We start from the raw sequence: 24,179 nt of genomic DNA, 5'->3' as shown, positions 1-24,179 counted from the left end.
TAAAATGAATTGTCTATATACAAAGCTTTATCGAATACTACCATTGACCAAGCAGTATGATCTTTTCCATAGAGATTTAAAACAGATGCTAACATTGTCTGATTCCGATGTGGCCTTTGCATTTCTTCATTTCTTCATTTTTCACACTCTGTGAGTTGTCTGTGAGGTGGTCTGTCACGTGTCAAGTTATTTGTCTGTCCTTCTATCATTAGCACGCTCTTCCTCAGGGAGGATCTCAGTATCTGCTAATTGCTCTGGGAGTATTTTTTTCGTCCCCCGAACCCTCTGGGTTTAATAGTCACCAACACAAGTAACTTTAAATGTATCACTTGTTGGCCCAGTGGTGCCTTTCTTCCTGTGGGGGCCGTGAAGTCATTGTGTGTAGATAAAGTGTGTTTGATGGTAAATAACACTGAGTTTCCTGTGAGGAATTGGTTGTATGCTGTTGACAGACTTGTTCACCGTCTTGGCTTGGGGTTCGCATGAAAGAACAAGATGAAGCGAGTAAACTTTCATCCCTTGGTTGTTTGCCTCTGTGTATAAGTTTTCATTCTTTGTCACATGTTTCTTGTGTAGTCTGCTTGATATACTAAACCACTGAACCCAGCAATACTGCATTAAATGCAATGATGTTAGAAGCTACTGTGACGCAGACTGTGTGATACCCATCCTCAGCTTGAAGGAGTTCAGGAGCAGATGTCTTCATTTAGTAAACAGGGGTGGGTGCTGGTTGGCAGATTTAAAGCGATGAAACGTACCTACGGTACGCAAACTGTCATAACTCTCTCAGCGTGTTGAACATATCCCATCATGCCCTTGAATGTGTTTGCTTTCCTCTCCCGGCTCTGTCGCTGCCGCCGCGATCTCTTTGTTCCATTACGGCAGCACCGAGCGTGTCATTCATTAGACGAGGGTCAGCACGAGGAGATCAGGCAGCACGGGCGAATAAAACCACTGACGTGTTTATCAGATCGGCAGTCAGACGCTAGATTAATGCCTTTGTTCTTTAATTAGCAGCGGCACCAAACCGTGACTTAAACCACGCAAACCAATCATTAAAAATGAGAGGAGAATAAATCACAGACTCACTCTTGTTTTCATTTTTCTTATTTATTTATTTTTAAGTGGGTGTTTATGTCGCCCGTGCGTGCACATTAAAAGGATGTTCTCTGTCTGTATTAACAAGGGAACAAGCCGTCAGTTGTCACTGTTCGGTTAATTGTTTGCAGCACCTCATCTGTGAAGGTGGGCGTTCTGACGGGACTGCGTGTGTTCACGAATGTACATCTGTGCATCTGGTAGATGCTTTTTATACACACTGACTTACAGCGCATTCAAGGAAAGCAGTTTATTAAGTTCCCTGGGATTTGAACCCACTGATGTTCAATCAATATCAGAATGCATTGTGGGTAAAAAAGAGTGAACGAATGTAGCCCACTATGTAGGAGAAAGAGAGCGGTTTCAGAACACAGCACAGGTGTTTCTGTAGCCAACTGGCAGCACTGAAACCGTTTGTTTCGACCAATGACATTATCAATTCCACACTTCAGATTTTGTCTTGCTGTCTTTAGGTTCTGTTTAACCTACATATGCTGTTTTTTGGGCCTGTTAAACGATTAATCGCGATTAATCGCATCCAGAATAAACGTTTATGTTTACATAATATATGTTTGTATGCTGTGCATATTTATTTTGTATTTTTAATCACATAAACTTACATGTGTATATAAAGAATTTTTTTGCATGTGTTTATTTATATGTATATATATATAAATCGGCTTCCAACGATTAATCACTATTAATCGCGCCAAGAACAGAGGTTTGTTTTTACATAACATATGTCTGTGTACTTTACATTTTAACGGGATTATTCACCCAAAAATGAAAGTTCCTGTCATGAATTACTCTCTAGTTGTTCCAAACATGTTTAAACTTCTTTGTTTAGTTGAACAAAGAGAAAGATATTTGAACGAATGCTTGTTATCAAACTTATCGTGGACCCCATTGACTATCATAGTAGGACAAATTCAAATTCTTCAAAATATCTTCTTTTGTTTTTAACAGAACAAAAAAGATAGAACGTAATTTTACCTACTCTGGTAGTCAGTGGGTATCAATAACTGTTTGGTAACAAACATTCTTACAAATATCTTTCACTTTATTTAAGACATTTAAACAGATTTGGAACAAAATAAGTTGAGTAAAGGATGACAGAAATGTCATTTTTTTGGTTAACTATCCCTTTAATTTTGTATTTTTAAAAACATACACCACAATGAATATATTTAAAAATATAAAAATTGTTAAACATGTATATATATAATTGTAATTATTGGTTAATATAAATGAATACATAAATATATGATATATAGTTATATAAATAGTGTGACAATTTTATATTTAATTTTTTTTGTTATATTTGTCTTATATCTATGCATGTGGATTAATGTGTTTATTAATACAAAATGAATATGCACAGCACACAGACTTATATTATGTAAACACAAAATTTTATTCTGGATGTGATTAATCACGATTAATCGTTTAAGGGCCCAAATGTTTTCCTTACCCTTATGCCCAAAACAGGAGCTATATTATTCCTACCGTATGGTATATTTTACATCAAGATATTTTCTTCTTTTAACCCCCGACCCTGTTTCTTAAATCACACTTTGGCCTTTCTAAAGGATAGCTTTGAGAAGCAGGAATTTGATTGACAGGTGCTAATGGGGTCAGAGGTTACAGGCAAGTACATTAGGGCTTTCTGCCCATGCTGACCCCTGCCACGCTTTCTGTCACAGCTTGAAGGGCAACATGATGCATTTCTCCTACTCGAGGCGTTTTTCTCCTACTGTTTGACTGACCCTCCCCATGGACATCGCTGCCTATAACCGCATGCTATACATTACTGCTGTGGTCACTACACACTTCGTGCTTCAATTAAAACACTGTTTTTACACACACACGCGATACAGACAGTTTGTTGCAGTTTTTATTAATGTCTATTTGCTCTGATAGGTGCACAGAATTAACTACGCTTCCCATAATATTCGCTAAGTAATGTTTTCTGTATGAACACAGCCATTGAAGTGAAGCCTAATATGTCACATACAATTAATTATTGCATTTTATTAGACACACACACATGCACACACACATGAATGTGCCTTGTGCAAGTCATTATCCCTCAACAAACCACGTTTACACACACATGTGCTACATATTTGTAATTACTGTCACGTGTAATGTGAATACAAACGCGCTGGTAAAAGCACCTAGAAGACTAATGATCATCCTCAAACCAGACACGAGATAAATTTAGTGCTTTTCTTGACAGAAATTCATCAGTTCTGGCACATCCACTCTAATGGTCTTTTAATGCTTGAATCAGAAGCCATTTCTGTCAGGGAAAATGCCTCCCTTGAGTCCCCCAACTAGTCGGCAAGTGAAATAACGTTCTTTTATGTGACTCTTTCTTGGTGGAGATGTAAAGGAGACTCGTTTTACTCGTCATTAGCCAGCATTTGCGTTTACCTAAAAGGCTGTTTATTTATCACTTCTTTTTCCATGTCCTCAAGTATTATTTCTTGTCATATGGAGTTCTTTTGCTTTTACGTGTTTTTTTAAGACATTGGTTCTCTGATGCGTCATGAGGCAAACATTTTATACAGGTCTGTTCTTAAATTTAAATTGCAAAGTAAAGTTAGCAAAGTTAGGATAGCAAAAAATAAACATACAGGTTTAAATGGAAGATGTGTTCCATGTATTTTGTTGATGTCAGACTTTGATTCAATTGAGTCAATTTTGAACAAAGATTCTCAATTTTTCACATGGCCTTACTTATTCAATAACAACAAAAATCAAGTTTACATTCTGATGATGTTCTTTACACTAAACAGTAAAAGATGTGTGTTTTAGGAAAACTGTAACAGACAAATTGACTTTAATGGTTTAATTGACTTTCACAAAGGGGATTCGCTTATGGCCTTTTGTTGGTTAGTAGATCACTGAGTAAAATATCCACTTGCCCATTTTGAAATATTTTGAAGAATGTGCGTGCCTTCAGATCTTTAGAGTGTATTTTATTTAGTGGTGGGCCGTTAACGGCGTTAACGCAGTGAGACTCTTATCGCGCGATAAAAAAAATGTCGCCATTAATCTATTCTCAAAGTTGGGTTGGGAGCTGGGTCTATACTACGCAAGCTATGATGACTTTCACCTTGATATTTTAGCACGGATGTATACCAGCTTAACTGCACTGTACGGGGCGAGAACGAGATTTTTCAATTAGCGTCATTCGCGGAAGCAGAAGCCGCCTCATCATCTCATAACCAGGGCTTCGTTCGCGTCCTTAGCGCCGCCTCATCATCTCATGACCAGGGCTTCATTCGCGCGATTCGCGCAGCATTAGGTCTATTGGCTCTTTGCATTAACATATAAATCACTCGCGCTTGACACGCCATTCACGTTTGGTCTGAACACAACATAACGTTACTGTGAAATTACCGCATCAAACGTGACGTGCTAACATGGATGCAGCTATGAAGCCGCCGGGTTTGCTTCATGGAATATTAATTTTTAAGAAGCTTCCCAATAGAAACATCGACAAGACTAAGGTTGTTTGCACATTGTGCAATCAGGAATTGGTTTAAAAAAAACACTTTCTCTCAACAGGTAGTGGTCTAGCTTTAGTTGAAACCAGTAACTTTGTATTGAGATCTAATGTATTATGGCTCCTGTATGACATATCGCTTGTTGCTCCCTCACTCTTTGTAAGTCGCTTTGGATAAAAGCGTCTGCTAAATGACTAAATGTAAATGTACTGTAGGAGCTCTTCCAGTCTCAAGTACCACCTAAACGCAAATCATCCCTTAGCTAATGCGGAAGTAAACACAAGTTCATCTTATTGAACATAATTTAATTTTCATCACCAATTATCATAGTAGAACAGCTTTCTCAAGCAGTTTGTGATGCATTTTGGAAACAGGAGATGAGCCCCTGGTCTAATGCGCCACCTGGCTTGAGAAAACCGTTCTCAAAGACTTACTTTTAGTCATTATTTGGGTAGCACACATATTCTGAATGCCTTCGGCAGAATTCAAATGAGCCATTTTAATCTAGATTAATCTAGATTAATCTTGGAATTAATCTAGATTAATCTAGATTAAAAAAAATAATCTATGCCCACCACTAATTTTATTCTGAATAAATTTTGAGTTTTTGTCCTGGTTGTGTGATGTCTAATGTAATGTCTGACCCTGAAATTGCAGGCAGTGCAAAACCTGTGCCTGCATGTGGTGGTAGAGCCCTGAAGGGGCCTCAAATTTAGGCCCAAGTGGGGACAGCTGATTCCGAATGAAGCCAGTGTTTTATCCGCATTACAGACATTAAAATAGTTCAATTTTGTTTGTTTCTGCAAATTATTCTCATTTCGTTTCGTTTTTTATCAAGTTAATTTAGGCAAAATGTTTAGAGTATTTTTATGTTGGTGGCTCAGGTGCTGAACGCATAGTTTGACTGCCAACTGTGCTGGAAAGTGGATTTAAAGTCATGATGTGAATGAGACCGGAAGCTGTTGCAGCCATAAAAATAGCTTACTTTTGTTTTTAATAGTAAATTATATATATATATATCTATATATATCTAGATATATATAGATATATATTGTTTAGTTTTTTATTATGTTAGTTTAGAATTGTTTGGTTTTTTTTTATTGTTGCTCATGCTGAACGCAGTTTGATTGCCAAACTTGCCAGAGTTCGGATTTTAATGCATGATGGGCATGAGTCTGCTTAAATCCCTCCTTTATCTTCAGCTGTCACCATAAGAAAAAACTTTTTACGGAAATGCGCGACATGGTTACATGCTGCCCTGTGTCACCGCGTCCTAGACTGATCAACATATTTGGTTTGACTGACATCAAGCAAGGCTTTGCAGACCAATCGGTGTGTTCCGCAGGAGAAAGCGTCTTTCATTAATTGCTATCGTGTTACTTGCATAAAGTTGAAAACATAATAAATCTCAAACTTATATTATAGTGTAAACTGTATAGTAAAGTGATACTGCCATGCGGGGGAGTGGGGACAATGGCACCTGGGCATGGGACGTGAAAAAGACCCGAGGCCCGGGTTACGTTTTAAAGATGACTTCTGGCCCAAAGCATGCATGGCACCGTCAGGCCCGGACTGAAAAGCAGAGCTCTTGGGGACGGTGCCATAATGCAAGTTTTTGATATGTGTAACATCTGTAGCAAGTCTCACGGTTTATTCGTCCTGTTTCATAGGGAATGCGCATTCAGACAGATCTGAGCTTTTCTGGCGAGGTGTCCGGGTGCAAGGATGCAAACTTTCTCAGGTAAGCAGCATGTGTGTTGTTTTGTGTGTGCTGTGCCGTTTTAACATCACATATCATATATCATATCATTATCTAACATCCCAATTTTCCTGCTCCTCATTGAGAAGATCAAGGCTTTGTGGCATTTGCATATAAAATGATTATTCATCAAGGAGTTTATGAAAGCAGAGGGGAAGGGCTCACACAACACAAACAAACACATGCATTAATCAAGGAGAGAGCTGACTAATGAGCCAGTCTGGGATTAAAGAGTCTCTCTTCAGCCTTCTCTGAATCCCATAGCGCAGCCGAACGTTACAGCTCGGGCACACACCCGGCCTTCAATATATCTGATCCACGCTTCTGATACGCTCTCTGCTCGCATAGACCCGAGACACTCACACAAACTCTGTTCTTCAGATAACATTACTGCGGTGTGAACGGCATCACGGGGTACTTTAAGGTCTTCAAGCTATTTGCCAGACCAAATCTATTTTATTGTCTGGTTATATTTATTTTTACATTGGACCCCTGAGTGGATCATATCAATCGGGCTTGAGCGCAATACTTTGCTACATTAAACTGATGTATGGCGCTGAAAGAATCATTAGAGTTAAAGCGGGAGTTCACCCAAAAAGAACAAAAATGACATGCTGTCAGAGCTTTCTCACCCTCGTGTTGTTTTAAACCCATATGACTTTCTGTCTTCCCTGAAACACAAAAAATGAGGTATCTTGCACCATGTCTTGAATGCTCTTGAATAAATAAAAAATGAAATAAAACTTGTAAGCTATTATTAGTCCCCACACTATTTTGCAGAGATTTTTTGTGATTTCTGCGTCCAAAAATGCTTAATTTTGCAGAGGCTTTATTAAAATGTTAAGATAAAATTACATTGTGGTTTTCTTAACAAATTGGTTTTCTTAACCAAAAAGTAAAAAAAATTCTTGAAATGGCAAATAGGGTTCTTATTTATAACTACCACATGTGAAAACATTATTTATGCATTACTTATGATTAATAGGCATGCAGCAGATTCATACTGAAGGTCTGGAAACCTTGGCCCCTTTAACTTTAAGGCCCGACCAAAAGACCATTTTGACTGACAGGTCAAGCAACCAATCACATGTGGTTCCTTGCCGTTTCATGTTTATGGTTGTGGAAAAGTCTATGCAATGAGTTTATGCCATGAACCTTGGATACTTAAGAAATCTGCATTTGGTTTATTGTGATGAATGTACATTGACACCGAAATAATCATGATGTTTACAACATTATGTTGTTTCCATGTTTGTTGGTTAAGAACGTGACACACACATCGGTAAGGCTGACATGAATCAAAGCCACTAGCCTGCAACCTTAAGGCAAAAAAGCGTAACGGCTAATGCTTACGCCTTTAGCTCAACGAAGGAAAGAATACCAGAGGCTATTTTTTTAAATAGATGGCAATGGATGATGTTAGAAAAGAGTTACAGACCCTTCAATCCCCCTTCTATAGTATCTTTCTGCTTGTCTTTTGCAGCAGGTTTTGACAAAATGCGGGATGTGAGGATGTCACATGGCGCGTCTTTGGCAAATTATTCGGAAAAGCTGCAATAATCTCAAAATGTTGCAAGTTGCCGCAAATTTTGCGGACTTTGTTTGAATAGCCTTAAATCCTGCGATCGCAAAATCCGCCAGGGACTGAATTATTTTGTCTCCAATGGATATCATCAAAATTCTCATTTTTATGCTTTTTTGTCCTATTCATGTTAGTCATGTTAAATCCCCATTAGAAGTTTGTAAAAAGCCCTTGCTCCCTACCTTAGAAACGTGACATTTGTTGGCAATCTGTCATATTTTATTCCTGTTTCTGTACATTTAAAAAATTGTGTTCTGCACCTGCTTTTGGTGAAATTTGATTATTGAAGCTCTAACGTCAGACACAAATTTATGTCCTCGGGTATACCTTAATCTCATGTGCAAGATTCAGAAATTCTTATAAGCACATTCAGAGCACAGACGGTATGGAGGGTTGTTGGGGTCACATCCTCACCGCCTCACTCCTCTGACGTGCCTCACATCAGCCTCTCTCACCATAGCAACCAGCTGTGACCACGGAGCATGAAAGTCTCTTCGCCATCACTGTGAGGAATGCTGTATGCTGTCTGCTCTCCGCAAACGATCCTTGAAATTGGGAGGGAAAATGAATTATCACTTACGCTTTGAATATAGAAATTGAGAGTCATAAGTACGGACAGCACTGGGCTAACGTGTAGGATGGAGAAAAATGTAACTGAAGCGCAATGTAGATTTTTGCTTCTTCCATCAAACGTTTTATTTTATTCTGACTCACACAAATAGGAAAATATTTAAATGATATCTATGAAGTTGTTAGTCTGTCAAGCACCAAAAAGGCCAGAGACATAAAATGTGTGAAGAGGCCTATACTGTAAGCAGTAATATTGGAGGGGACAACGATGAAGTACCAGCACAGATGGCAGAGTGTTGATAAACCATGTGGTTTTAAAGGGACACAAATATACACTTAGACTGAAGGTGATGATTAGGTCAGTTTGTAATGCTGTATTACGTGTGTTTACAGGCTGTTTTGGCTACAAATAACACCCACATGTACCTATATATACTATATATATATAAACTGCAACAGAAGCAATTACAATTATTTTCATTGTAAATCTACCATTTATGGTTTGTTTTTAGGTTTTGTTTCATTCCTTGAACTACTAACAATATTTCTACCAAATTTTAAAGAAAATAATGGTTTCTATTTTCTCTGTTTTTTTTACCTCAAATACTGCAAAGAAAACAAGTTCATATTCACTTTCAAGCAATCAAAAAGAAATAACATGTTTGGGAAAAAGATAACAATGGCCAACAGTTTTTTTTTCTTTAAAAAAAATATATCATTGTTTTAAGCAAACAATATCCATCTACTTTCATTGTATGGACACAATTCAACTGAGACATTTCTCAATATATCTTCTTTTGTGTTCCACAGACGAAGAAGTCATAGACAGATTTTCAATGTCATGAAAGTGGATCAAATATGACAGGATTTTAGTTTTGGGGGAATTATTTATTCATGAAAGAATCAATAAAATGATTGCATTTTCTTTCTGTTTTTCTGTGCATTTTTTAATTTATATAAAAACATTCCCTGATATAATGTAGTTTTTGGACTCTTTTGCCAAGTACTTTTGTCTAACAACAAAGAATATTCCCCCTCTAGACATCACTTACAAAAAATAACATTTTTATAATAATGATCCAAAAACATGAAAAATCTAGTTAAAGCATTAATAAATATTCTGTAAACTCAATGACTCCCTAATACGGTTTTTAATCTTTTTTCACGTCACTTTTTCCTTTTCCTCCAGACTGTTATTTTCTCTATATTCGCCTCGTTTGGTCTTCCTGCACCTGTGTCTGTCCGCGTGTTTCTGTCTCCCACCCCTCCATCATCCGCCACAGTGCTTTTCATCCAGAAATACTTAACTTCTCCACCCATCTTCTTTCTTCACCCCTTTCCCTGTCTGTTTCCTCTTCCATCTCTTCTCAGTCTTAGGGGCCACCGGCTCTTATCTGCCTTGCCATTGTGCCGTTGACTCCCTGCCGTCAACCCCTCCGGCCTCCTTCACACTGACACCCGTTTATCATCCTCTCATCACCCTCACTGCCAATCACACGCACACCCACTGATAACCATCCGTTTTATCAGAGAGACAGAGAAAATCTCAAACTCGAACCCCGCCAGCATCTTACTCCGCACTTCCCCTTAACTGATCTTGGTTCAGTCTGCGGGATAACGTTTCAGAAGCGCGGCCTCCGGGACTTTAATTTCAGACGAGATAAACCGCAGTATCAAAGATTTGCCGTGTATTAGTTTTCCGCCACCGGATTATACCTGGGTGCTTAAGATTTTTTAATAGAAAGCACGCAGTCGCTCTTGAATCATTTAAGATAGAAGGGTTCTAGAGAGAAAGGTAATTGAAGTAATGAAAAGATGTGTCACTGGTAATCTGGGGCTCAGTGGTCAGTATCACAGTGGATTAGAGGCGCATTGTGTAAGCATCAGCGTGTGATCGATACGGCAGTATGATGGTGGCAGTGATGGGCGGTGATCTCTGAGTCTCATTTGGAGTTTGAGCACCTGACTGACAGCTCGGCAGTGAGCCGCTTACATCCTTTCAGCAGCTCAGTCATGAGGCTTATACTTCTAAAAAAAAATGCTGGGATGCAAAGTTCCCATTTTCACGTAGTGCATTTTAGAATCGCAGTATTCTTTTCTTACAGAAATATTCTGGGTTATTTTCATTTTAAAGGAAACGAAAAATCTGTCATTATTTACTCACCAATATGCAGCATCAAAGTCATATGACTTTCTTCCATATAGAAAGAAATGCAATTTAGATGATCGTTTACTCTGTTCTTTTGACCAGATGTACTTTATTATAAAGGGGAGATGGCAGTCTCATAACGGATAACACACAAGTTAAAGAGGCACATCAGCCAATCATGTAACGGCAGAAACTTTAGGGGCGGGCATTGAGAGTTTTAGCACAGTCATGAACGCTTTACATTTGACAGTTTCTTGTCACAATTTAAGAATAAATCTGGACATACATATCAGCGTGTAATATACAACACAACATAATCTTATGCAAAATCAATTGTTAAATAGTAACTACTGATATTGCCATAAATAATTCCTACTCATTTTATCTCTACCAAAACCCATATACAGTTTCCAATAAAAGATTTATTAAGTCTTAAACATTGTGGACAGGCTGTCGATTCATTAAATGTTAAACTATTTGTTCAAAAAAAGCATTGTGAAGCCTCTTCATTGTCTTCCTTTCAAAAAAGCATTCAGTACCACTTGCTAGTCATTTGAAGTTCTACAGTATGTTTGCTTTGTGTTGGTTTGGTTCTTTGAAATGGATGACTTTGACTAAATAATGAGAAAAGAGTAGCCAATAAGGGCTCAGAATAGATGGGGACTCCTTTAATCTTTTTAAAATACATTTTGGGGTTAAACCCCCAAAAAGCTGTTTGATAAAATGACATGAAAACATGTCTTAAAGTTTTCCGGCACCGTGCCGGATCTCCAGCTTGAGGCGTTTGACTGCGGAAAAAAATATTACATTACATTTAAAAAGCTTTTTGATATCAGTTTGAGTTCATACGTTCGCCTACCAATGGAATGAGAGGAGCACGACTATCTTGAAAAAGAAAACGGATGTCAATGCATTAGTGACATCAGCCTCCTCCTATTCTTTGTGGTTGATAAGACTCAAAAAAATGAAAGAGAAGCACTCACTGCTGACTACATAACCTTTATAGCTTTAAAAGGAATTCATATTGTTTTCGTTTAACATTTTGTAGTTGCGACATTTGCCAGTCAAAGTTTTAAAATGGAAATAAATCTGCCTCCACTAATTATAAAAAATAAAAACAAAAAGATGAACACAAATTTTTTTGAGGGCTCATTTATGCTAACCTGCTTTGACCAACTGTGATCTCATTCCTATGTGTTGTGGATGTGACTCGTGGCATATCATCACCATTAATACCAATAAAACGAACGATTAAATTACTAATAGAGCACAAACTAGTAGTACAAAAAATTCATCGTCGATCTAGTCACTTTATTTTGATCTCAAAATGCCAACCTAGATAGGCTAAAAGGTTACATTTGTTTTCTTTTTAAAAAGCAGAAATTTTGTTATGATGAATTTGGTTGAAATTGGTATGTTAAACTATGTTTTTATATACTATAATTGCATAAAACTATGTTTTTTGGGTGTGATTATTATGCCCCGACTTCTTTCGAGTCATTCTATTATCCATACACATACCATCAAAGTTTCAGAAACATCTATCCGAGATGATCAAAAACGGCATTTTACTAGTTTGTTTCAAGGTAAATAAAGTTAAAATAATCTTCTTTTTTTTTGACAAATAACCCTGCGTATGTGTCAACCCCGCAAAAAGAAAGTTCAGGCCAGGATTGTTTTTTGCCTTAACCCCTGTAAATGTGTTTGCCCTCATTCAAACACACAAAGATGAGTTATAATTTGTCTTTGGTAACCGACAGGAAGCCACAGTTGTTATACATACATATTAAGTTGAAAATACTGGTAATATTCGGTCAAGATGAAAACGCTCTGCATTTGTAAAGAGATGTGAAAGTAAGTTTAACCAGGCGGTAAACAGGTTTAACATTAGTCATCGCTCAGCGTCGTGGGTCTGTATATTAGCTGCTGGTGGATGAAAGTGTGATTGTGTACATGTTGCTTTCCGCATCCCCATTGAGTCACTGGATTCCTGATTGTGAGGCCGAATAAAAAGTCCTTCTCAATAGAAGGATTATTTCAGCCCTGCAGGGGAGCTTTACTCCGGGTTAAACACTCGCAGGTAAACACAGTCTCGCTCACACCTCTTCACGTATATTTTCCATTACTCAATCCTCTCAACCTCCATCAGACATCTCCTGCGCACAATAGCCGCCGCATAAAGAAAAACGGCAACTGTATTCAAATCATCCTGCATTCAGAGCCGAAGTATCGCATGTTTCTCCCGGAACCGTTGTGAAGCGGAGCCCACACTCGGCAGAGACACAATCAAAGACAAAGTGTTAATCTGAAGCCACGCTTTTATTTGTTCAAAGCCGCCGGAGCTCAGCACTTTGAAGATGGTGAGTTGAAAAGACGCGAGAGCTTTAGTAATTTGCTCTCTTTTATTCCTGTCTGGTTTCTATTCCCTTTTTTCAAGCCTGTGTGCGTATGGAAGAGAGAGCAGGTAAATAAAAAGGACACCTGCTTGAGTGGCTCTGTCGTCTTCCTGTGTCACAGTCAGCCATTCATCCTCCTGTCTTCATCTTGAGGTGATGTGGCAGGTTTTATCCTCGACGTTCGTTCGTTTGCCTGTTGATGTAGAATGTTTGAATAAAGAAGAAATATTTGGAGGGGAGGATGTAAGCAGACAGAAGTGAAACGAGGCAGCTCAGAGGGAAGGCTTTTAGTCTGGATAGACGCCATGTTTAGGGTCCTTCACACATGATCAGGAACAGTTGGGCAGCATGCAAAATCTGGTAGACTTGTGGCATGAGACGCTGACCGAAACGATGAAATGCAACAGTCAATAGTCATGCAATCTTACCCGAATCAAATCGTCTGTGAAATACCAAAAAACTGAAATTATTGTGTATTTATTGGAAGATTGTTAGTTCATTATCCAGACCGTGTACTTAAAATTTACAAAATATACACAAAATGCTGAGAATGCACAGTACAGAAATTGAACACGTTTACAATACATTTACAATATGAGATTCAACAACAGTGTTTCCTCTATATTCATTTTGCAACTCAAAAACTATGCGATGACATCAAAAATATGTTAATTAGCGTGTGACGTCATCCAGCGCAACAGTACTAAAAAATCCTACCGGAAACACTAGACAATATAGTGAATTTACAGTATTGACCAAATACCCCACAAAGTAAATTGACTGAATTGAATTGCATAAAGCACAGTTGTAAAGATGACTCTATCACTGAGTTTTTGGACCTGAGGAAGGGGTTCAAACAGACCAATCCCCCAGCATTTGCGGTCCGCGTAGAGTCTGCGTTGAGTTGACGCATTGTTTCATATATACTGTGCTTAAACTGCGCTTAAGACCGTATCCGCACTAATGTGTTTGTCCTTTGAAAATGTATCTTTTTCTGTCTACTCTGAACTTTTCGAAAATGCACTCGAAAGTTGATACATTTTAAACGCCGTTTTTGCAATGTGGGGTTGATGTAAAAAAGGAGGGGTTTAAAAACGTTAACTTGTTTTTCATCATGTGACGCAGTTGTTAAGGGTGCTTTCCTGTTTGATTGCATTAATGTCAGTTCATGCTAACCTAAGATTGTATTTTAGGAGAATATTTATATTTGTTTTACAGCGGAGTGTGAGTTAAGTTTCACTTTCACTTTACCAGCTTTATAGTCTTGTGTTACCCGCAGCAACATCTCTAAGTTACCTCATTGTCTTTGTTCCATATTGCCGCGACATAAGACAAAGTAAATAAATGCCTGGCAGAGATTAAACATGCTGAGGTAGGTTTTACTCATGCGCAGTTGATGGTTGATGTTAGCATTTTCAGATGTTTCAGTGTGGATGGGCAGCGTTTGCGAAACACTTGAAAACGCGAGTGTGGACGAAGAGCGTTTTGAAAACAAAAACTCAGTTTTCAAAAGAAATCTAAACCACTTATAAAAACACTACAATGTTCCTTGAAAAATGAGATTTGTCACATTTAATTTAATGGTGACAATGAAAGCTAGCTTCTTTCTGTGGGGGCAAAATTTTGTAACAAATAGGTCACAAACTAAAAATATGGAGAATTTCTGAAACATAGTTGGATTGGAGAGGGATTGGGAGGTGGAAGGCAGTTTTTTTCTTCATTTAAATCTCATTAATTATTTCTGGCCTTCTTGGCCCCTCCTCGAGGAGTTGTTTCTCTTTGAAATGTGGTAATGTGGTTCGGCCTTGATTAACGAAACTTTTGGTCAGTTGATGAATCCGCACTTCACAGGATTTACCCGCGCTTTACCCATGTTTTTCTTGATCTTTGTTGTTGTGTTTTCTGTTTCCATCTCATGGAGATGTGTTTAAGCCCCTCTCTCTCAATCTCTCTCTCTCTCTCTCTCTCTCTCTCTCTCTCAGACAGAGTTATCAGTGCTGGTGTAGCTTATCAGTGTTGAGTCCTGTGAGCCTTGGGCAGACAGCTCTTTCCTGCATATTAGCATCTCAACAGTCTCAGTTCTGTCTGCTCTCCTTTCTTTCTCCAAAGAGACTATCCTACACAGTCAGACACAATCTGCACTACACGTTTCAGGAAAAATAGAGCAATTAAAGTCAAGTGGGTGTTACAGCAAACTAGAGAATAGTTTTATGTTTGTATGTGTGTGTGTGTGTGGTCGGCCTGGTAAAGTCTTTAAGACCTCCCAAGTAGGGCATTCATGTTTAAAACGTTTGCCAGACAATTAATTAGTTTGACGATCATTTGGTTTGTGATTAATTGAAATGATTTTTATTAATTTACTTTTTATTTTTAAATTTGCAATTATTTGTGACTAATCGTGATCGTAACAGAAAAAAACTTAAGTCCTGAGCATGTTAAGTTTTAAGAGATTGGAATGATGCCTCAGAGTTACAGAAGAGTTTGGGATTACTTCAATCAAACTGATGAACACAACACAAATAGCTTCAATATATGTGGTTGCTTATGAACCCTTATTTCTGCATCTCTCCTTTTCTGTAGCTGGCCGTATTGTTAAAGGGAAAGTTCACCCATAAACGAAAATTCTGTCGTAATTAATTCACCCTCAGGTTGTTTCAGACCTTTATACATTTCTTTGTTCTGATGAACACCAAGAAAGATATTCGGAAGAATGTAAGCAATATTCAGTTCTGTGACATCCACTACTATAGTAGAAAAGTGTTGTATTTTTTTGTTCTGTTGAACAGTAAAATTTATATTTGGGAGAATTTAGGAAAGTAAGCCGTTTTGGGGCACCATTGACTACCATTAAATTTTTCCTACTGTGGTCCCAGAACAGAAAATTGCTAACATTCTTCCAAATATCTTTCTCCGTGTAATTTACAAATGTATACATGAGGGTGAGTAAATGATGACATCATTTAGAATTTTGCCGTGATCTATCCCTTTAAGAGAATAGAAAACTTTTCTCTAAACATGGAAATAATGTTTTCCTCAACTGAAGCCCAACAAAGTGTTTTTGTCTGTTCTGTATTGGGCCAGTCTGCTTAATAAGTGGGTCTTGGTTCGTTTTTTCATGAGATGTTCTTATTCTGACTATTTGTTTATGAGAGCTCTTATGTTCAAATTCTGTGTAATTATATGTTCATCCTAAATTCATGGGTTTTTTTTCCATAGACGCCTTAAAGACCCTGTAAGCCGGAAGATTTTTTTATCGTTTTTTCTTTCGAATTCTGTAGGGCTGTCAAAAATAATTGATTTTACGATGCATCGCGATGCAGATGTGAAAGATTACTGCATCAATAGTATATATGCTGATGGCTGTTGTACTATTTAGTTGTGCTATAGAAAGGGCCTCACAGAAACTGCACAATGGTTTTGTCTTTTTGACTGTAACAGATATTCTGCATTGTTATATTCAACAGCAGTAACTATGAATAATCAAATGACACATTAAAATGAAGCTGTCAGTGTCATTATAAGAGTATTTTTCAGTGTGATATGATGGATTGCTGAATTGTGTTCTATCTGTCTCTCTCTGTGCTGTATTTTGACAGTCACAGTTTTTAATTCAGTGTTCCTCGGGCATAATAGCAAGTGTTCTGTTGTAAGAGCAGCGTTGTTGCCCCATCATTTATTTTTAAAGATTTTTTGCCATGTTCTAGTTTTCTTGAGTAGTCAAAGTGAGTTTAACCTCCTCTGACCGTTCCTTCCGTGAGTCTTTGAAGTTAATTCAGACCCAATCAACATTAACTTGTAGGACTCAGAGATGAGGTCCTCTAGGACAGGGCTTTTCAAACTTTATGATCCAAGGACCCCCAAATATGATGACCCTTTTGTGATTGACCCCCTTCTCGACAATAAATATCAATCTATAGTTTTTGTGTGTGTAAAGAAACGTTTAAAATGTGTTGGATAAATAGCAAATAAGACATAATAAAGACAACGCATTGTTTCATAACCTTTATAGTTGGAAACAATTTCACCTTGAGTGCGAAAAACTCACTACAAAGATACACATTCACAATTCTGGAATGTGTACATAGCAAGAAACAACAAAAAATCAGATTTAACACAGTGGACTTATCCATTTTGCATCATCTTTTCTCCTAGAAAAGTGGGACCCCTTGCAACCTTCTGGGGGCCCCCCAGGGGTCCCAGGACCCCAGTTTGAAAACCCCTGCTCTAGGACACAGTGTGTAGTGTGCACCCTATTTTCATTGCTTCTGTCCCCATGTCTTCAATTATGTTTTTAACTGTAACATAAGGAATATAAAATATAATATATTAAACAGGAATATAAAATATATAGAAAAATAAAATACAATCACAGCAACCTAAGTTACTCATCCATTTCTTGAAGTCTTTTCTTCAAGAAAATTATCTCAAGATAGTTTAGATTAGTTTGTGTTTTTCTCACTTATATTTTTTTGTATTACTTTAATGTTAAAGTATAATTTTAGTTTAGTGTAGATAATGTGAATGTATTCATTAATATTTTAACGTAAAGTTAATCACTGTTTCTGCACCATCTGTTCCGTGTACATGAATCCGTTTTTGTTACTTTACCAAGTTTTTATTTCACGTTATAATATTCTATACACAAGTCGCATGCTGTGATGACTGAGCAAAAATATTTAATATTAATGACAGCAATGGCCTGCTTATACCATCTGTTTGACTATTTTCTTGGTGATCGTGAAGTTATGAGAAGGATTTTAGTCAATAATAAAATATACATTTTGCAGTAAATACAGAAAGATGCTTTGTGATGGTCTCATTGTACCTTTACATTGCATCATTGACCATTTAGCATCCAGGACCCCCACTACCGATTTTCCTAAAACACTTAACAATCGTACAGCGTTTCATGTTTGCCTTATTTCCAATTCGGTGTCGTTCCTCTCTGCCACTGGGTCTCTGTGTCCCTCTCTCTCTTTCCTTCAGCTCTTCCTGTAGTGGCTCTCTGTACTCACTCATGTATGACTCTGCAAATATTCCACCATGAAGAGCTATTAGTTGTGGATTAAAGGCGGCTGATCGCTGCAGCCGACCGTTCCGGCCTCAGTGATCCACTTACACCCCTCCTATATCATCTCACCACATGCCAAGAACATTAACTGCTGAAAAAGAGGAAAAAAACGTGGAACATCTGAAAATTAGTCAGAAAGGCAGACATCATGGAAACAGTTTCAGCAGGGAGTGTAGAAAAACAGGATCGTGCGGTAGAGCGCTGACTAACACAGACATGTACGACATTTCAGCGGCCGCGAGCAGAGCAGATCTGAGGGGCAGGAGACCGTGAGTTTAACCGGGTTTGTGTTGACTTGCTTGACTTGTTGATAATGTGACTGATGTGTGTTTTCTTGTGTAGCAGCCTCACAAAGACAGTGGAGATTTCAGGAGAACAAGGGCCTTTAGGAATACACGTGGTGCCGTACTGTTCGTCTCTCAGCGGAAGGTTAGTCTATACATTCAGCATTTGTCATGCTCTTTCCTTCTACACACATACATACTCTCTCTCTCTCTCTCTCTCTCTCTCTCTCTCTCACGCTCTCTCTCTCAGACGTTGCACATCCTAGCTAAGCAATGTGACATGTATTAAAAAACTTAAAGCTAATTAGAAGCTCATTTTTTGTTTCTATCTTCTTCTATTCTTTTGCCAGGGATTTGACCTATTCTTCTCTACTGCTTTTCTTTTTAAATGAGCAATATTTCTAACTTTTCACATGCGCGATATTTTTAGCAGTGTTGTGATAACGTAATGTAAGGAACAGATATTGAGAACTGGAATACCTGTTGTCTGTTCGAGTGGGATGTCCAATCAGAAGTGTGGCATTTCGAGTGGGTCAGCAGTATATAAATCCACACGGTGTCTGTAGTTTTGAAGGAGCGGGGCTGTAGGGGTCAGCAACGAGTGTTGCTGGCTCAGGGATACTCATCAGCACACTTTGTAGGGGTAAATGAGAGGGGTCATGAGTTAAGTACCTCTGTGTTGGGGGGGCTGAGCGTGATGCTGTTTTGTGGAGCAGAATAGACTACAGTCATGATTTAGATTCACATGTTTTTTAAACACACTATATTTCTTCATTGTTCTGTTTCCTTGTGGTCTGTATTATAATAATATCAATACTTTAGTTGGTTCCGGTCCTTGAATCTGATTGGACAAGAGGCATTCCAGAACTCTTGCTTGTATATATTGCTTTATTGTAATTGAATAAAATTCTATGCTTGTTTTCAGTTAATGCTTGCGTTTACAGATTTGAAGCAGCGAGCGGTAGTGAGCCAACTCTTGAAAGCATAAAAGAGAAAAAAATCCCATTCTCCCAAGTTTACAATGAGTGACATCATTGTAGGAGGGTGGAATGCAATGCTTTAATGATCTCATGTCTTATTCACTGCTGAGACAACATTAGAGTACAAAGCACATAACATTACAATAATAATAAATAATAACATAACAAAACCACAACAAAACATTTCATGGCCCTCAGATTTGCACAGAATCTATTCAACTTTCAAAGCTCTTATTTATTGCTATCAGGATGTGAAGAGACTTTGAACCAAATATAACTCAAACTATTGCCAACCCTAACTTTAAAGGAAAGTGCTGTATTGTTGAATATAAAAAAATATAAATGATTAATATTAGCCATGATAATAACTATCTGTTACTCCTGAATGTTTCCCAAAATGGAACTGACAACTACTGATGCCGATATCATTAACTAAAGAATGGGTTGACCAATACAGTGCAATTGAGAGGGTCACATTTGTAGAAAATACATTTTACACAATTTTAATTCACGAAGTGATATATCTGGAAACAGAAAGTAGCCCTTGACAAAGATGGTGATCAATTTATCTAGTTGATCTCACAATAAATTTTGATTGATATCGACCTAACCGATCACTATTACTTACCCACATACATCCTGCACTTCAAAGAATTGATCCGTCAGTCATGAAGTTTTCCCACCCCTTGTCTGTTGATTTATTAAATCCATTGAATAATTACTAGTAACAACATATTCTGTACCAATCTTTGCTTTAAGCAATTAAGTTGGCTTTACAAGTCATTTCAACTTGCTCAAATACTTTTTTAAAAAGTAGGAAGCTGCTGTTTTGAACTAAAATACGTTGTAATTGCTGAACTTATATTGGATGAGTTGTATAAAAGTAATGTGAAACTGTAAAAATAGATCAATAAAAGCTGAAATGTAAGTTAACTTGTAAAGCCAATTCGATTTTACTAAAAAACTAAACTTATTTCACAAGAAATTTAAGCTTTTTTGAGAATTTCACAACAGAAACAGCGAAGAAAACACAAAACAAGAACATATATATCTCTGATTTGATGCTAGTTCCTCTGACTTTAAAGCAAAAAACGGTCCAACACTTTGATTTGGTCTCCAGAAGACCATTGGTGGTCACATCACCTCACGTGAACTTCCGTCGAATGGCTCAATTAATGAACAGATGTTTTCACGGCCGAGCGCTCTCACTGTATGATGTGAACTAAATCAGTCTTTTTAAACACTGAAAGTGAGTCATCAGACAGTGTCATAAGAGACTTGGACAGCACACGTGTCTTAATAAAGACAGAAACATCCCTGTAGGGTAAAACCTCTCTCTCTCTCTCTCTCTCACACACTGTGTCCATTCCTGCTGTATGTTTCTTTCTTCCCCCTGACCCAAATCTCCTACAGGCCGTAACCTCCATCTGTTTCCTTTAGACACGCCGTGGCCATGTCAAAGGTCACCCCATCTTAAGACCTCCGTAATCCTCCCCAAAAGCGGGCAGAGCGCTAATGTAAACAGGCCTGTTAGCTAATGCAGAGGGACTTCATGTTGAGGGCCTTTAGCACGTCTATTAGAGGGGTGAAGAGATCCTCGCCGGTCACACACTCACCTCTTACACCAACACAAGGCTAATGTGCTCCAGATCATACCTCACTCTCTTCACACGGAGGCCACAGCGCTAATCTGACCTCTATCCTGTTATTGGAGAATTCTTCCGCACGCTTGTTTTTCTTCTTGATTGTTTAGTTTGGTCTGAATGTGATAATAGGAGACCGCATTAGTTACGGAGATAGTTTTTTGTGGTGTTTATAGCGGACGAGAAACACGCAGCATGCGATTTATCATTTTGTTAACATTATGAATTGTCATACATTATGGAGGAGGAAAACGAAAATCAGTCCTTTGGGTTAAAATATGAGCAGTCTGTTTTCAGGCAAGCACGAAATATATTATCAGATCCATCATGCTGTACATACAGAGTACAAGCTGTTCCCCTCTGGTCAATGGTCTGTTTCAATCAAAATGCTAAATAAGAATGTGCAGAGGTAACACAGAAAAACTCGCAGAGACATATCTGCTCGCTTCACACTTTTATCTTCTGTAGGTGTTTTGAAGGGTTTGCATATATATATTTTTTTTCTTTCTTTTTTTTATTGTGGTATTTTGCTATTTCGAGATAGGGGATATTACCACCAGATTGTTGGTATTAACTATGGCGGATAAAAAAATGTTTGCTCTCACTTCTGTCAATTCTAAGATACCAACAACCTTGTCAATTACACATTTTAGTTTTTGAGTAAATCATTTTTAAAATAATATATTTATATATACATATATATATATGTATATATGTAAATATATTAGGGCTGTCAAAGTTAACGTGTTAACGCATGCAATCATAATTTTAACTGATTTTTTACAGATATGTTATACATACACTCACCTAAAGGATTATTAGGAACACCTGTTCAATTTCTCATTAATGCAATTATGGTGGTGGTGTAATGGTGTGGGGGATGTTTTCTTGGCACACTTTAGGCCCCTTAGTGCCAATTGTGCATCGTTTAAATGCCACGGCCTACCTGAGCATTGTTTCTGACCATGTCCATCCCTTTATGACCACCATGTACCCATCCTCTGATGGCTACTTCCAGCAGGATAATGCACCATGTCACAAAGCTCGAATCATTTCCAGTTGGTTTCTTGAACATGACATTGAGTTCACTGTACTAAAATGGCCCCTACAGTCACCAGATCTCAACCCAATAGAGCATCTTTGGGATGTGGTGGAACGGGAGCTTCATGCATCCCACAAATCTCCATCAACTGCAAGATACTATCCTATCAATATGGGCCAACATTTCTAAAGAATGCTTCTAGCATCTTGTTGAATCAATGCCACGTAGAATTAAGGCAGTTCTGAAGGCAAAAGGGGGTCAAACACAGCATTAGTATGATGTTCCTAATAATCCTTTAGGTGAGTGTATATACAGTACATAAATGTATGTATATATATATATATATATATATACACAAACCCACCCACACATGTATTTATATATTTATATACTGTATGTATATGTATGTAAAACGCTAGAAAGCATCTCCAAAACTGCCTACACCTTTAAAAGAAAAGCTTACCAAGATAAGAATTGTCTTTTGTTCACCCTTATGTTGCTGAATATCCAAAATATCTTTCTTTTTCCTTTCCGAATTTGTATCAGCAATGACTTCTTTGGAACATTTCACTCAAAAATTAAAATTCTGTCTCCGTTAACTCAAATCTGTATACATTTCTTTGTTCTGGTGAACATTGAGAAAGATATTTGGATGAATGCTTATAACCAAATATGTCTTGGCCACCATTGACTCCCATAGTAGGAAATTGCTTATACTGTACATTTCTTTGTTCTGTTGAACACAAAAGAAGATACTAAGCAGTTGTTAAGGCACTTTTGACTACCATTGTCATTTTCCTACTATGGTTAACAATGGTGACCAAGAACTGTTTGATAAAAGCATTCTTCCAAATATCTTTCTCGGTGTTCATCAAAAGGAAGAAAAGTATACAGATTTGGAACAACTCAAGGGGGAGAAATTTATTTTTGTGCTGAACTGTTCCTTTCACGTGCATTGTGAGTGGTGCAATGTGCTAGTTTTCCTATGACTCCAATATAATTAGATAAGGTTTCAAAATCAAAGTCTAAATGCAAAGTTCACCAAGATGAAATATTTCTAATTCACCTGCAAAAATGATACACTTGTGACAGCCTCAGCGGTCCCCATTACATCCTTGTACAAGTTTTTAGCATTGTTTAGATTAATAAACATGCGGATTATTACAGTACAGCTCCTGCTGTGAGTCGGCTGTCACTACCAGCAGATGAATACAGACTGTCATACACATATCCAAAACTCAAGCCGCGTTCTTCAGATGGGATATCATCTCTCTGACTGCACCACTGCTGTCAGCTCAGTGCGGACACAATAACCCATTGTCCATCCATCTGAATCTGAACGGACGCCTCTCCCATCATTTGTTCATGCAGTATATTCTGCAGTGTTGTAATGCATGAATGTGTAATACAGCTCAAATGGGCTCGTGTTTGACGATGGCGGCTGAAAGCTGAGGGATTAATACTCTCGGCTGCCGTTCCGGCTCCAGCTTTATGAGTGTCTTCAGCCCGAAAGTCTTTATCAATGCCAGCCAGAGTGCCACTGTCATGTGCTTTGCCAGGCAGTTTGTGGGTGCGCGTCAGGTTATTGAAAATGTGGCTGGGAGGTCAAAGGGAGGGCGCGGTGAGGTTTTTGGTTTTATCCAAAGTGATTTAGTCATTAAATCTAATATTTGTTTGTCCCCATGCAATACATAAAGATCACAGAATAATGCATGGCTAAATAAGTAAACAATCATGGAATATGAGGATTGAAGGGGTCATATGACACGGCTCAAACTAATATTATCATTTGTTTTAGATGCAATGTGTATACATGATTTAAGGTTCAAAAACGACGTATTTTCCACATACCGTGCATGTTTGTATCTCCTCTTTGCCCGCCTCTCTGAAACGCACAGATTTTTAACAAAGCATCGCTCTGAAAAGTGAGGTGTGCTATGATTGGCCAGTTGACCAGTGCGTAGTGATTGGTCAAATACTGCAAGTGTGAGACGGAAATGTAGCGCTTCTTACCATATTTGGACCATCAGGTTCCAAAGCAATTGTACTGACATGTGCGCCCACCTTACTTGCGTCAAATCTTAGTCCAA

General features: G+C 38.0%; 1 protein-coding gene across 4 annotated transcripts in view; it reads left to right on the top strand.

The window, feature by feature from the left end:
• The window catches only part of pard3bb (par-3 family cell polarity regulator beta b), a 303,484-nt gene that overhangs the window by 86,920 nt on the left and 192,385 nt on the right, over positions 1 to 24,179 (top strand). For 2 of the 4 annotated variants that reach the window (XM_056755105.1, XM_056755103.1), the window contains exons 6-7: positions 6,284 to 6,354; positions 18,483 to 18,569. In XM_056755105.1, the coding sequence (XP_056611083.1) occupies positions 6,284 to 6,354; positions 18,483 to 18,569 (158 nt within the window). Of the gene's footprint in view, positions 1 to 6,283; positions 6,355 to 18,120; positions 18,410 to 18,482; positions 18,570 to 24,179 lie in introns of those variants that run through there. The other 2 variants (XM_056755104.1, XM_056755106.1) reach the window with 2 other exon arrangements.

This window comes from Triplophysa dalaica, chromosome 8 (genome assembly GCF_015846415.1).
Source record: "Triplophysa dalaica isolate WHDGS20190420 chromosome 8, ASM1584641v1, whole genome shotgun sequence".
NCBI classification, from domain to species: Eukaryota; Metazoa; Chordata; class Actinopteri; order Cypriniformes; family Nemacheilidae; genus Triplophysa; species Triplophysa dalaica.
Note: the sequence above shows the minus strand (reverse complement) of the source record. Positions and strands in the feature narration are given on the sequence as shown.